Below are 15730 nucleotides of genomic sequence, written 5' to 3' on the forward strand. Positions count from 1 at the left end.
CTGGCTTCTAACAGTGTTTTGTTTTCTTAGTTTTAAATGATCAAAAGTTTAAAATATTTACGTGTCAGTTTCTCACGTAAATGAAGACAGTTGTTACTCGAACAGAATGTTTTACAGGGAGTAAAACCACTAAAAACTATCAGTTAGGTAGACGAGTAACTTGCATTTGAAAACGGGTTCTATTTCTGAATCGTGACCAATTTTTCGGGGTTTGTATTACTGTACACACAGATTCGAAAAAGTTGTCAAAAAACAAATATATAACAAATAAATGTTATCAAAGGCAAGATAAGTTAATTTTCTACCAAACTGGATATATTTTTTGTGTTTTTATTCAATGTAACATGTTTATTCAGCTCGAAATACATGCAGTGTTTACCGATGTATTGGAAAATTTAAAATGGCGGCCGACTCTCTTTAACACGGTAAGTTTGGGAAAAGATGTTATAAATAATAAACTAGACAAAATACTATTACAAAAACAACCGAATATATGTCAACTAATGTCACGGTAACATATTGAACGAATTTCTAACAGTATTTTGTCTAGTTATTATTTATAATAACTTTTCCCAAACTTACCCTCTCCGAGAGAGAGTCGGTCGCCATTTTGAATTTTGCAATACATACATCGGTAAACACTATGGTTTTCGAGCTAAATAAAAACAAAAAATATATCCAGTTAGGTAGAAAAGTAACTTATCTTGCCTTTGATAACATTTATTTGTTATATATTTGTTTTTGACAACTTTTTCGAATCTATGTGTACAGTAATACAAACCCATTTTTCGAATCTGGACACGAAACCAAACCACCTTTTTGAAATTAAATGAAACTACATAAGTTACAAAAATGCTTTTTACATCTCGCTATTAAGAATGGATTTCTAAAAATACGAATATTTCAGCACGGTTCGTAATCCGCCTGAATACCAAAAATTACAAAATAAAAGAGTAAAATTAAACATTTTTTAATACTTATTTGAAAAGCGTTTTTTTTTTTCGTATGAAACAAACTGGTAGGAAAAAAGAAAAAAAAGATCGAATGTTGATGTTTTTAACTTTTTACATTGTGTCCATTTTTTTTTTTTTTTTTTTTTTTTTTTAGAATTCAATTTTTAAAATGTTTGATTAGTCTCTGTTTCGGGGAGTCGCGGGTTCGATCCTATCCTCCGAATCCGTACAGTGTTCGTCCTTGTCTCTTTAACGCATACACAACGTCCATGGCGGTGACCGTTTTCCTCTTGGCGTGTTCCGTATAAGTGACCGCATCTCGGATCACATTCTCCAAGAAAACCTTCAAAACTCCACGAGTTTCCTCATAAATCAAACCAGAGATTCGTTTCACGCCACCTCGACGTGCAAGACGACGAATGGCCGGCTTCGTGATGCCCTGAATGTTATCACGCAACACTTTACGATGCCGTTTCGCACCGCCTTTGCCAAGACCTTTTCCTCCTTTACCGCGACCAGACATTATTATTAATTTAGGGAAACAATTTAAAAAATTAAAAAAAAATAGGCAACTCAACAAATTGAATTTGTTACTTATTAAAACGATTCTCCAATTAGAATTTTTTTTTTTTTTTTTTTCTTTAGACTAAATAAACAATGCGAAAGAAAAAGGTTATATATGAATTTTCACCATTCTGCGCGGACGTAGTAGAAAGCATGTCACGTGCCGATAGTTGTTGATTTTTCAGCCAATCAGAGATTGTTTTCGTGCTTGAAAGTGTGCAGAAAATTTAAAAAATATAAATAAATAAATAACACTATGGCGACTAAAAAATACGAAAATACCGAAAGAAAGGAAAACTGGCTTTTTTGTGTTTTTTTTTTTAAATTATTATTACTATTATTATTTTATTTTATTTTATTTTTTGCTGTTGATCGTTGAAACAATCCAACAATAGGAGATCGATCGAGTGGAGGCTTTTAAAGATACAGTTGACTGATCGATTTTTAAATATGTTTTAAGCAAAAACAACTGTACTTAATTGTCATGCCGAAAATAGGGCACTTCTTCTGCAGTATGCGAACAGTTTGCCATCTTTTTTGGCGTGTTTCACTAAACTGTCATCAGGTGGCACTTCCCGGTCAAATAACAGGGGACAATTATACTTCAATTTAAAAATTCAAAAAATGTTTTATTAAAATTATATTTTCTTACGCAGACTTTGCAATAAATGTTTTTAAAAATATATATATTGATACATTTTTATACAATGAATGTTTTTGTTTTCAAATATTCTTCTGTTCGTAGATTCCATAAGCAAAAGCGGGTTTGTATTACTGTACACATAGATTCGAAAAAGTTGTCAAAAAACAAATATATAACAAATAAATGTTATCAAAGGCAAGATAAGTTACTTTTCTACCAAACTAGATAAGTTTTTCGTGTTTTTATTTAATGTAACATGTTTATTCAGCTCGAAAAACATGCAGTGTTTACCGATTTATTGGAACATTCAAAATGGCGGCCGATTCTCTCTTTAACACGGTAAGTTCGGGAAAAGGTGTTATAAATAATAAACTAGACAACATACTATTAAAAACCACCGAATATATGTCAAGTTATGTCACGGTAACGTATATTGAGCGAATTTCTAACAGTATTTTGTCTAGTTTATTATTTATAACACCTTTTTCCAAACTTACCGTGTTAAAGAGAGAATCGGCCGCCATTTTGAATTTTCCAATACATCGCTAAACACTGTATGGTTTTCGAGCTGAATAAACATGTTAAATTGAATAAAAACACGAAAATTATATCCAGTTTGGTAGAAAAGTAACTTATCTTGCCTTTGATAACATTTATTTGTTATATATTTGTTTTTTGACAACTTTTTCGAATCTATGTGTACAGTAATACAAAGTATGTGTACAGTAATACAAACCCGCAAAAGCTTCTTTCTTAGAAAACTGCACGCCAGTGGAATTCTCTGCCGCTTGCCTGTTTCCCACCTGACTACAACTTGGACGTCTTCAAGTCCAACATAAACAAACTCCTGACAAACCACCCCCTTAAGTAAGACACTCTATCAAAACCCCCAATACTAATGATTACTACAATACTATCTCATTGATTACTGTACACGCAATAACCCTTATCCCTGAGTGGCCTTCGGGCCTTGATAAGTGGTGAACCCCATGTAAAAAAAATCTTTTGTTACTTATTTGCCGTGTTATTTGACCAAGAGGAAATTGGAATTATCGCCCCCTAACATTGCCGCTATCCGTATACTGCAGAAGTGCCAAAAATTCTGAAGTTGTTTCTTTTTATAACTCCAATAAAATAATTAAAAATTTTTTTTTTGTCAGTTTCATTCACATCTTAACTACCTTCATTAAAAAGGGTTCTCCTGTAGTTATTGTCTCCCTGATTTTGCTTTCGGTTTTCTCGTTCACAAACCCCTTCGAATTTGTAGCAGTAGGCCGACGTCAGACATTTTTTTTTCTACTAAAACAGCCATTAACAATGTTTGTTTTATTACACAATAAAAACAATTAAGTTAAAAAATCATTTTTCTTATTTTATTTTAATTTGATTTATTTGAATTTAATTTAATTTTAATTTAATTAAATTAAATTTAATTTAATTTTCTAATTTAATCAAAATTTCATTTTCTAATTCCTTACTAAATTTAAAAACGTTCTCCTGGTCCTCTTGTCTCCCAAATTTTCGTCTGCTAAAATTTTGATCCCATGATTACTGTGTATCAAGAATAAAATAAACCATTCATTCATGTGCCGCTTACGATATTAAAAATCACTTTTTGGCACTTATGCACTTATGTTACCGGATTGGCGGGTGTTTTCAAGCTCGATCCTTCGGGCGACAAATATTGAAAAATTAGCCAAAAACATTCATTTCTCCACCCTCAACTGAGCAGTTTTGTACAAGGAGGGGTCGCTTTTTTCGCTGACATTTTCGCAAAGCCATTGTTTCAGTTAGATTGACTACGCTTAATTTCAACGCTCGGGACTTCTGGTCGCACCATGGAGACATCAGTTAAGACGTCACTTTTTTTTTTAATTTCACGTTATGGGTTCGAGCCTTCCTGCTTTTTTGTTTTTTTTACTCATGGTCACACCTTACAAGACATATCGCCACTTGGATGTAAGGAGCTACTATTATTTGGGGCCATGTCTAGGAAAGATTAACAAGATATTTGTTTATGATACATTTAAACTTCTGCATATCAGTACAGCCAGGGAAGCAGGTAGCAGGAAGGGAATTCCAAAGTCTAGCTGTTCGAGGGAAGAAACTATTAGAATAGAAAGCTTTCTGGCATTTAGAGACAACAACAGTGAAGGGGTGAGATCTTCTTGCTAAGCGGGTTTGTCGGGGATATGTACGTCGAGGGGATACAAGTGAAACGAGTTCATCAGAACACATTCCATTAAAATATTTGTAAAACAGGCAGAGTGATGCAACATTACGACGATGGGACAGGGGCTGGAGCTTAGTTGATAAACTGGGACCGATTAGATTGACAACTCTTTTTTGAACTTTATCTAAGAGGGAGAGACTAGTGAAAGATGCACCAGCCCAGATGTCACAACAATACTCCATGCATGGGTGAATGGTGGCCTTGTAAAGGTACAGGACACTCTCAGGTGTGAGTAGTCTTCTAGCTCGATAGAGGGAACCCTGGTTAATTGTAGGCATAGACCAATTCATACCATCTAAAAAATTCCAACAAAAACCTAACAGCCAGCCATGGTTCTCCCCAGAATGTGCTGCTGCTATCGCGCACAGAAATCACTTTTTCCATAGCTACCAACGTAATAGATGCACTGAGACTAAAGCTGCTTTCAGGACTGCCAGCAACTACTGTAAAAGAGTAATAAAAAATGCAAGAGAGCTATATGCCCAGTCTGTTAAATCCAAGGTAGCTGATCAGCGGCTTGGTTCCCACCAGTTTTGGCAAATAACAAATAGGATCCTGAACAGAAATGTGCGTTCTATCCCAACCATTATCAATGGACCAGAGGTCATCTCGTCAGCGTCAGACAAGGCCAAACTATTTGCAAAGAACTTTGCAGCTAATTCTACCCTATGCGACGAAGGCCATCAACTCCCCATATTTCCTCCTATAACACAGAACAAGCTAGGTAACATACAAATATCCGTGCATGAGGTCGCCAAGCTAATCAAGAACCTAGATTCCAGTAAAGCAACTGGCCCTGATGGCATCCCAATTATAGTGTTAAAAAAGCTTCAACCAGAACTTGCTCCCATACTTACGAAACTATTTAAGCGCTGCCTTAAGGAGAAGTGCTTTCCGACTCCCTGGAAGACCTCATCAGTTTGCCCTGTATTTAAGAATTCAGGTGATAAGTAATCTCCCTCTCAGTACAGACCAATAAGTCTCCTGTGTGTTATGACTAAGTTGCTGGAATCCATATTAAATAGAGAAATAGTCAACCACCTCAGCAGGAATAACCTTCTTAGTGACACACAATATGGTTTCTGCTCTGCAAGATCTACTGCAGATGTGCTGACGGTTATATCCCACAGGATTAGTGAATCTCTTGACAAAGGCTTCCTTTCTAGGGCAATTGCTCTTGACATATCAAAGGCCTTCGACAAGGTATGGCATAAGGGTCTACTTCACAAGATTTCCAGCTACGGTATAACTGGAAATGTTTTCTCAATCATTAAATCATTTCTCTCCGATAGGCTCATAAGAGTAGTGGTAGATGGACAAAAATCGGAGGCCTGCAATATAAATGCTGGAGTCCCTCAGGGGTCAATCGTGGGCCCAACTCTCTTCCTGATCTACATCAATGACCTCCCTAAACACATACTTAAATCATTTGTTGACATCTATGCTGATGACACGACCATCTACGGCAACACATCAAAGGCTGTAAATGACAAAGTTCTCTCTGATTCTCTCTCATCTGATCTTGAGCGCGTGGTTCAGTGGGGGAAAATGTGGCTGGTTACCTTTAATGCATCCAAAACCAAACTCCTATCCTTACATCATCAACGCTCTGATCCCCATCTGGCATCAATTGTGATGGATGGCTCTCGTCTGAGTGAGGCCCCGTGTTTTGACAAGCTTCTGGGTTTGACCTTTACCCCTGATCTGAAATGGAACGCATACATCAAGTCTGTTGCCAAGGTCGCTGGAAAGATGGTGGGATCCTTCTACCGCTCCAGAAGATATCTCACTACTGATGCAATTCTCTATCTATATAAAAGCCAAGTACGTCCAAGGATGGAATACTGTTGCCATATCTGGGCAGGAGCTGCTAAAAACAGTCTATCCTGCCTTGACAGAGTACAAAATAGACTTCGTGGCTTAGTGGGGGATGCCCTTTTCTCTACCCTGCAACCTCTCTCCCACAGAAGAGACGTTGCGAGCCTATCCTTGTTTTATCGTTATTTCCATGGCAGGTGCTCGTCTGAACTCCAATCTCTGGTCCCCCCTCACTAATCTTTCACGAAAAACACCCGTCTAGCTGAATCCGCTGTGAAAAATTTCCCCCACTCTATATCTGTGCCCAAATCAAAACGCGGATTCCATGAACAAAGCTTCTTTCTTAGAACTGCACGCCTGTGGAACTCTGCTCCGTCTGCCTGCTTCTCACCTGACTACAACTTGGATGTGTTCAAGTCCAATGTTAACAAATTCCTGATGTACCGCTCCCTTAAGTAAACACTTCATCAAATCTCCACACTAACGTAATGTACTTGCAACAACCTTTATCCCTGAGTGGCTTTCGGGCCTTGATAAGTGGTGATCTCTGTGTAAAAAAAAAAAACAAAAAAAAACAAAAAAAACCCACCTTCTTTGCAGCAGCCTTTGCAATATCCTCTATGTATTTGTTCCAGTTCATATTGCTTGCAAATGTTAGGCCGAGGAGTTTGAAGGTAGAATTCTCAGGTAAGGTGCTATTTGTTATGGATATAGGGGATTGGGGAGGCGTCTTTTTCGGGGTTCTTTACAACACCAACTACACATACCCAGGCAACGCCGGGCACCCCTGCTAGTATGGAATAAAGCAGTAGTATTTAACTAATTGTGACATAACTAAATAGATAACATTTGCTTTTTAATGACAATACGGTACTTAATCAGATTAGCACTCATGGCGGCAATTAAAAATAAAAAATACAATTAAAAATAAAGAAAATACAATTAAAAGTAAAGAAAATACAATTAAAAGTAAAGAAAATACAATTAAAAATAAAGAGAATACAATTAAATGTAAAGAAAATACAATTAAAAGTAAAGAAAATACAATTAAAAGTAAAGAAAATACAATTAAAAATAAAGAAAATACAATTAAATTAAAGAAAATACAATTAAAAGAAAAGAAAATACAATTTAAAAAATAAGAAAATACAATTTAAAGTAAAGAAAATACAATTAAAAATAAAGAAAATACAATTAAAAGTAAAAAATACAATTAAAAGTAAAAAAATACAATTAAAAGTAAAGAAAATACAATTGAAAATAAAGAAAATACAATTAAAAATAAAGAAAATACAATTGAAAGTAAAGAAAATACAATTAAAAGTAAAGAAAATACAATTAAATTTAATTAAATACAATTAAAAGTAAAGAAAATACAATTAAAAGTAAAGAAAATACAATTAAAAGTAAAAAAATACAATTAAAAGTAAAAAAATACAATTAAAAGTAAAGAAAATACAATTAAAAGTAAAGAAAATACAATTAAAAGTAAAGAAAATACAATTAAAAATAAAGAAAATACAATTAAAAGTAAAGAAAATACAATTAAAAGTAAAAAAATACAATTAAAAAAAAGAAAATACAATTAAAAGTAAAGAAAATACAATTAAAAATAAAGAAAATACAATAAAAAATTAAAAAAATACAATTAAAAGTATGCATTATGTACGTACCAAACACGGAACAAATATGAAAAATTCAAAAAATCATGTAATTTGATCAAGCAGATTTTTTTTTAATTCAAAAAATCAAATTTTAATCTGTTTCGATGAGGGTAAAAAAAAAAAAAAAAAAGCGTCAAAGGAATCGATAGACAAGGGCAGACAACCCTAATGCAGGTGAAAACTGTTAAAATAATCACTAATTACCTCCCCTTATGTTCTCTGGAAAAACATGGCCTCATCTGTCACTTAGTGATAAAAAACGGCAAATTTATTTTGGACAAAAACAAAAACTCAATCAATTTTTATGATTTTTAGAATATAAAATTTTCATTGCATGACACGTATTGTTATAAAGTGCCAATATGAATAAGCACAAAAATGTCATTTATTCGATTACGTCCTTATAATGAAGAAGCACTGATTTACATATTACTCACTAGTAAAACCAAACAAGATGAAACATCCAGCGTAGCAGCAAGTCCTGGGAACATCAACCTGAAAGAACAGTTGGAAATGACCTATATACCATACATTACGATCATGTAATCCCTACAGCCACCTACCTCGAAAATGCTGCTGTCAAACCTGACATAGTTATATGGAATAAGTCAGAGAGAGTAGCAACCTTGGTTGAAGTGAGTGTCCCTAATGATAGAGGTCTGAACAGAGCTGAAAGGGAGAAACAGACCAAATATCAAGGTCTCATGTATGATATGAAAAGAAACTGGAATCTTAAGGAGATATCAATCATACCAGTTACCATAGGTGCCACAGGGTTTATGAAGAAGAACCTGAAGTCCTACCTAACTAATATTCCCGGTGAACCAAGTGCAAAAGAGATCCTGACAATTGCACTTAAGGGAACAACGAGGATACTAAAAAGAGCTTTCGGCTGGTTTCTATAAAAAGCGGGGCGATGTTGGCAGCTGGTTTGGTTGCCCCATACCCAGCGTTACAATCTTCAAAGGAAGAAAATAAAAATAAAAATAAAAAAGACCACAAGAAAGAATGCACTCAACCCCCTAACCACTAGCACAGCCGTAGCCTAGATTGAACTCACTACACAAGTTTTGTAGTGTAATTCAAATCTTGTCCGTTGCTGAATACTTGATGCTCCGCCAGGGATATCAAGGGTATTTTTTATTTATGCCTACCACGGCTTAAGAGAGTCCCATCTACTCTCGAGAGGATAGACAACGCCAGTTTCTCAACTTGGTATTTTACCTCGCGGTACATACAGCGCTTCGCCTTCCCAAATGGTCACCCATCTGGTACCGGCTAGGCTTGATGTTGCTTAACTTCAGTGATCTGGCGAGAACCGGTGTTTCAACGTGATTGTGTCGAATATTGTGTTCTAAGATGCACTGTAACGTACTGAAATGGTCAATTGAGGAGAGAAAAAGTGTTTCCAATTTCTTTACTAACTTTGTGTTTGAGAAGTAAAAGAGAATTTCAATGAAATATTTGAATATTTACGTGTCTTATGTAGGGATCAAGTGTTAGGAAAAGCCCCTAGATTTATGAGAACCACATCTGTAGTATAAATAAACGAAAGAATGAGGAAACTCTCACTTATATAATAGATTCTTCGACAAACAAGCCGCCATTTTTTCTCATGCATTTTCAAAATACGAATCCGGACAGTTCTATAAGGCCACCATTCGCCCATGTATGGAGTATTGCGTTCATATCTGGGCTGATGCATCGGCTACTAGTCTCTCGCTGCTTGACAAGGTTCCAAAGAGAGTCGCAAATCTGATAGGCCCTGAACTGTCATCTAAGCTTCAGCCTCTGTCCCATCGACGAAATGTTGCATCCCTCTTCCTGTTCTACAAGTATTTTAATAGTGAATGCTCTGACGAACTGCAAGCACTTGTGCCCCCACGACGTAGACACCCTCGACAAACCCGACAGGCAGCTAAATCCCACCCCCACTGTAGAGATCCCTAGATGTAAAAGATCTTTCTACTCCAGTAGTTTCTTCCCCAGAACCGCTAGACTTTGGAATTCCATTCCAGGTCCCTGCTTCCCCAACTGTACTGACGTGCAGAAGTTCAAGTGCAAAGTGAACCGACATATTGCTGCCCAAATCCCTACATAGCACGCCAGTAGTTGCTGCCCCTGATAGTAGCCCCCTACACCAAAGTGGCAATGTGCCTTGTTTGGGGTGAAAATGTAATAAAAAAAATTTTTTAAAGTTCAACGCTTAAGGGCACAACTCAATTAACTTTCCGACCACAGTTATGGTCTTCGGTGTGATTTTAAGTGAGATCCACATCATGCCGCCTTACAACATCGAAGTCGGCTTGAAAATCAACACTAAAGTGTACCTGGATATGCTGAAGATAGGAGCCTTCTATCATGTTTGAAAGTGACACAATGTTCAATGAGGGAGATTGGAGATGCGCCGCTGTACAACTCATGCTCTCTACAGATCCAAGTTATGACAACAGGACCATTGCCAGCACCCTCCAAGTGCCAATCCAGAGGGTTCAATGCTTGAGGGCACAGCTCAACAAAGTTTCTGGCCACGGTTATGGTCTTTGGTGTGGTTTTAAGTGACAACCACATCCTGCCACCTCACAGAAACCTATTGGTTGGTTGGTTGTTTTTGTTTTACGGCATATCAACCCTTTTCGGGTTATTTAATCCTGAATCCAAAGATTTTGAAGAAAAATTTTTAATAGAATATATTTGTTGTTTTCAAGTCGGTTTCTATTTAACCCATAGTTGGGACCCTAACAGGTACTACCACTCCAGGTCAGAGTGGACCTGTGAGCAATGGTAATTAAAGGGTGGCTCCACACTTGCCAAAGCCCACAAGCTGGGGCATCATCATTGGATATAGTTTAAGGTCATATAACTTCGAAGTCGATTTGTAATTCAACCCCAAAATGTACCTGGGTGTGCTAAAGAGTATGGTGATAACCTGGTGGAATCAGGTGGCCGTTGACTAACCCTGGATGCGGCGGGAGGATTCGGCACTGTCCCACAAATTCAAAGAGACTCAGGCTTGGCTTCAGAAGGAATGCTACGACTTTGTACCCTTCTCTAACTGCCCCCTCCCCCGTCCTCTCTCACAACCTGGACACGCTGGACTATTTCGTTTGGTCATCTATCGAGAACATCACCAACATGACCTCCCACAAAACCAAAGCCAGCCTGATAACCGCCATCCACAAAGTATTCGCCAAGCTTCCGTCGCCACTTATGGAAAAGACATGCTCACCATTCTAGATCCATATCAAAACGATGATTGAGGTTAAACCCGACTACATTGAATAGATGTCAGCTCTACTACATAATCAAGTTACCTGAATTGATTGATTGAGGCTGAAGGCGGCTACATTGAATAGATGTCAGCTCTACTACATAATCAAGTTACTTGAATTGATTGATTGAGGCTGAAGGCGGCTACACTGAATAGATGTCAGCTCTACTACATAATCAAGTTACCTGAATTGATTGATTGAGGCTGAAGGCGGCTACATTAATTGGATGTCAGCTCTACTACATAATCAAGTTACCTGAATTATTTTTTTCAATAAAAATTTTAAAATAAAGCTGTAGTGTTGTTTTCTTTAGGGCAACAATTTTATCGTTCCATTCCATAGAATAGATTTTTTGATGAAGTAGTTGGTATTTTTTCGTTCAAAATTAGTAGAGAATAACACTAAAAAACCGACACTCCCACCTCTGACAAAACCTGACCCTGCCGACTGTCAGAGAACGAATAAATATTTTCTAGGTTTTAGATATTATTCATCAAGGGCAACGCCAATCAAGACTATACTAACTTTGTGGTTGTTTGTTTTGTAGCTTTGGGCTTTTACCGGGACATACAAACATACAAACAAACACACAGACAACTGCGTCTTATATATAATAGACTTCCGATGGGGCCAAAGTTAGACACAAGGTTATTTTTTTTTTTTGTGGCAAAAATTTATCTCCCATAAAATAGACAATAGATAAAAAAAAATTGCCCTAGTCTATAACGATTTCCTCCTCAATGAAAACCGATACCAAATTTTTAAATGTCTGAATACCCTGTATACCAAATTTCATGTCTGTAACAAAAAAAAATTGTTGAGTATATAGGTTGAGAAGTGCCCCCCCCCACACATATTTTCACGCGTATAGATATATAGATATACTAGCATGGGTGCCAGCGTTGCCCGGGTGTTTGGAGGTGGGTTTTGAGCAAAAAAAAAAAGAAAGGAAAAGAACGGGGGTGAAAAAAACATGACGTCTTTGCTGTTATGACCACTGCCAAAGCAGAAGTGATGTAGGTTTAAATTAAGGCTAGACAATCGAATAAAGGGTATGACTTTCGAAAATACCGGCGAAAAAAGCGACCTCTCCCTGTAGAAAGTGCCCAGTTGAGAGCGAAGAAATTAATGTTTTTAGCCAATTTTTCGGTATTTGTCGTCTAAAGGGTCAAGCTTAAACACGATACTGATCTTGTGAAAATCCGTCGCCTCTGTCGAAAGGTTTAGGCAGACAGGCAAACATACATACATACATTTATATATTGGTAGCTCAAATTTTCGACCCAAACCGATTAAAAAGCTTGCCCTATCTCTGAATACCCTTTATGTAAAATTTCAAATGTTTAGACCCGAAATTGTCTGAGTAATTTGGTAGAAACAGCAGAGGTCAAATTTTTTAAACTTTGACCCCTATTATGATCCCTTAACATTTATTGTTTTGGGCTCAAATCAAATTATTAAGTTAGATCCATATCCAAGGAACCTATATCTAAAATTTCAAGTGTTTAGACCGAAAATTGTCGGAGGAGTTTGGTAGAGTTCTCAAAGGTCAAATCGTTGAACTTTGACCACTTAACATCCAAATTTCTGGTCGAAAACGGATTACAAAGATTTTCCCAAATCTCAGTACCCTGTATATCAAATTTCGAGTCTGTAGACTGTAAATTGACAGAGTTATTGCGTAGGAAAATGTACACAGACACACACACACAAACACGTTCACTTTTATATATATAATAATAGATAGATAACCCGGGGGGGGGGGAGTTTGACAACAAAATCGTTTTTTTTAATTTATTTTATTTTACTTTGTTTATGTAGCGAAAATCTATTTCCCATAAAATAGGCAATCTGGATTGGCACAAAAATAAAAATTGCCTTAATCTAGAACGATTTCTTTTTCAGTGTATATCGATGGTAGATAAGCCAAAGTGTAATATCAGAACAGGTACTACACTTTAACGTTAATTTTATTTTGAAATAGAAAAAAAAAATCAAAAGAAAGAGAAAATCGAGAGAATTATCAATAGTAGTCATCATGTTTTTTTTTTTCGTCAGCTCATACAACAAAATACTTGATTCTGATTGGCTGAAAAAGAAATGATCATATTACGTGGTATGCTGTCAACTACGTCCGCCGCCTTTAACCAAGAATTCTATAAATACCCTTATTTACATATTTCATTTTCTCATAAAAATCTATCATCATGTCTGGTCGCGGTAAAGGAGGAAAAGGTCTTGGCAAAGGCGGTGCGAAACGGCATCGTAAAGTGTTGCGTGATAACATTCAGGGCATCACGAAGCCGGCCATTCGTCGTCTTGCACGTCGAGGTGGCGTGAAACGAATCTCTGGTTTGATTTATGAAGAAACTCGTGGAGTTTTGAAGGTTTTCTTGGAGAATGTGATCCGAGATGCGGTCACTTATACGGAACACGCCAAGAGGAAAACGGTCACCGCCATGGACGTTGTGTATGCGTTAAAGAGACAAGGACGAACACTGTACGGATTCGGAGGATAGGATCGAACCCGCGACGCCCTAACCAGACCTTCCCAAACACGAAACCGGCCCTTTTCAGGGCCATCAAATTATTATGAAAGTTTTTTTTTAACACTACAAAACTTGCGATTTTTGATTTTTTTTTTGGGGGGGGGGGGACGGTACTTGTGCACTGCCACCCTGCTGAAATAATAACGTTATTTTGAAAGCCATTCTTATGGGAGGGTGTTTTAACTATTCTCTGCTTTCACCTACAATTTAATAATAAAAAATATGAAGCTGAAAAACTATTTAAAAATAGCGCGGTAGCAAAAGTGCACAAGCACCGATTTCTTTTTACGTCAATTTTAATTCATAATTTGGGTTTGTATTATTACTGTACACATAGATTCGAAAAAGTTGTCAAAAAAACAAATATATAACAAATAAATGTTATCAAAGGCAAGATAAGTTACTTTTCTACCAAACTGGATATAATTTTCGTGTTTTTATTCAATTTAACATGTTTATTCAGCTCGAAAAGCATACAGTGTTTACCGATGTATTGGAAAATTCAAAACACCGTTTCCCAAACTTACCGTGTTAAAGAGTCGGGCTTAAATTTTCCAATACATCGGTAAACACTGTTTTTCGAGCTGAATAAACATGTTACATTGAATAAAAACACAAAAAATATATCCAGTTTGGTAGAAAAGTAACTTATCTTGCCTTTGATAACATTTATTTGTTATTAGTTTTTTGACAACTTTTTCGAGCCTGCACAGTAATACAAACCCCATAATTGATTATTCGAAATCTTCACTCCTAGGAGAGTTGACTCTCCTAAATCAGTAAAAAAAATCCATTTTTTCTACCTCGCGTAATATAAAACAGCCAGTTTTAAGAACGTCTTTCGGAATAAGCACCACCCCCAATCTTCCCATGTTAACAACGGCTTTCGAGGTTGGGCCGGTGTTTATTCCGAAAGCCGTTTTAACATGGGGAGCTTGGTGTTTATAATACGCTGGGGCACGTCGTAAAAATTTACCAAAAATTCTCCTTACTCAGATGTTTTCAGAAAAAGTACAATATTATCGCATTTTTACATTTTTTTTTTATTATTAGTGTCCTAAAAAACTGGTTTTGTATTACTGTACACATAGATTCGAAAAAGTTGTCAAAAAAAAAAATATAACAAATAAATGTTATCAAAGGCAAGATAAGTTACTTTTCTACCTAATTGGATATGTTTTTAGTATTTTTATTTAATGTAACATGTTTATTCAGCTCGAAAAACATACAATGTTTACCAATGTATTGGAAAATTTAAAATGGCGCCCGACTCTCTCTTTGACATGGTAAGTTTGGGAAAAGGAGTTATAATAAACTATACAAAATACTGTTAGAAACTCACTCAATATATGTTACCGTGACATAAGTTGACATATATTCGGTGGGTTATTAACAGTATTTTGTATATATTCTTATTTTTAACTCCGGGTTTGTATTACTGTACACACAGATTCGAAAAAGTTGTCAAAAAAACAAATATATAACAAATAAATATTATCAAAGGAAAAATAAGTTACTTTTCTACCAAACTGGATATATTTTTTGTTTTTATTCAATGTAACATGTTTATTCAGCTGGAAAAACGGTGTTTACCGATGTATTGTAAAATTCAAAATGGCGCCCGACACTCTTTAACATGGTAAGTTCGGGAAAAGGTGTTATAAATAATAAACTAGACAAAATACTATTAAAAAACACCGAATATATGTCAACCTATGTCACGGTAACATATATTGAGCGAATTTCTAACAGTATTTTGTCTAGTTTATTACTTATAACATCTTTTCCCAAACTTACCGTGTTAAAGAGTGTCGGGCGCCATTTTGAATTTTCCAATACCTCGGTAAACACTGTATGGTTTTCGAGCTGAATAAACATGTTACATTGAATAAAAACACGAAAAATATATCCAGTTTGGTAGAAAAGTAACTTATCTTGCTTTTGGTAACATTTATTTCTTACATATTTGTTTTTTGACAACTTTTTCGAATCTATGTACAGTAATACAAACCCTAAAGACAAATGAGCGAAAAG

The 15730-nt window shown here is 36.0% G+C and overlaps 2 protein-coding genes across 2 annotated transcripts; one reads left to right on the forward strand and one right to left on the reverse strand.

The window, feature by feature from the left end:
• Positions 1-954: 954 nt before the first annotated feature.
• On the reverse strand, positions 955-1728 carry LOC145263626 (histone H4). The gene has a single exon (XM_080120470.1). The coding sequence runs from the start codon at positions 1474-1476 to the stop codon at positions 1165-1167; it is 312 nt and encodes a 103-aa protein (XP_079976596.1). The 5' UTR covers positions 1477-1728; the 3' UTR covers positions 955-1164.
• An 11617-nt stretch (positions 1729-13345) lies between these two features.
• LOC145263616 (histone H4) lies at positions 13346-14788 on the forward strand. The gene has a single exon (XM_080120458.1). The coding sequence runs from the start codon at positions 13355-13357 to the stop codon at positions 13664-13666; it is 312 nt and encodes a 103-aa protein (XP_079976584.1). The 5' UTR covers positions 13346-13354; the 3' UTR covers positions 13667-14788.
• Positions 14789-15730: the final 942 nt, after the last annotated feature.

Source organism: Euprymna scolopes, chromosome 39, assembly GCF_053919585.1.
Source record: "Euprymna scolopes isolate OS-2025 chromosome 39, ASM5391958v1, whole genome shotgun sequence".
Classification (NCBI taxonomy): domain Eukaryota; kingdom Metazoa; phylum Mollusca; class Cephalopoda; order Sepiida; family Sepiolidae; genus Euprymna; species Euprymna scolopes.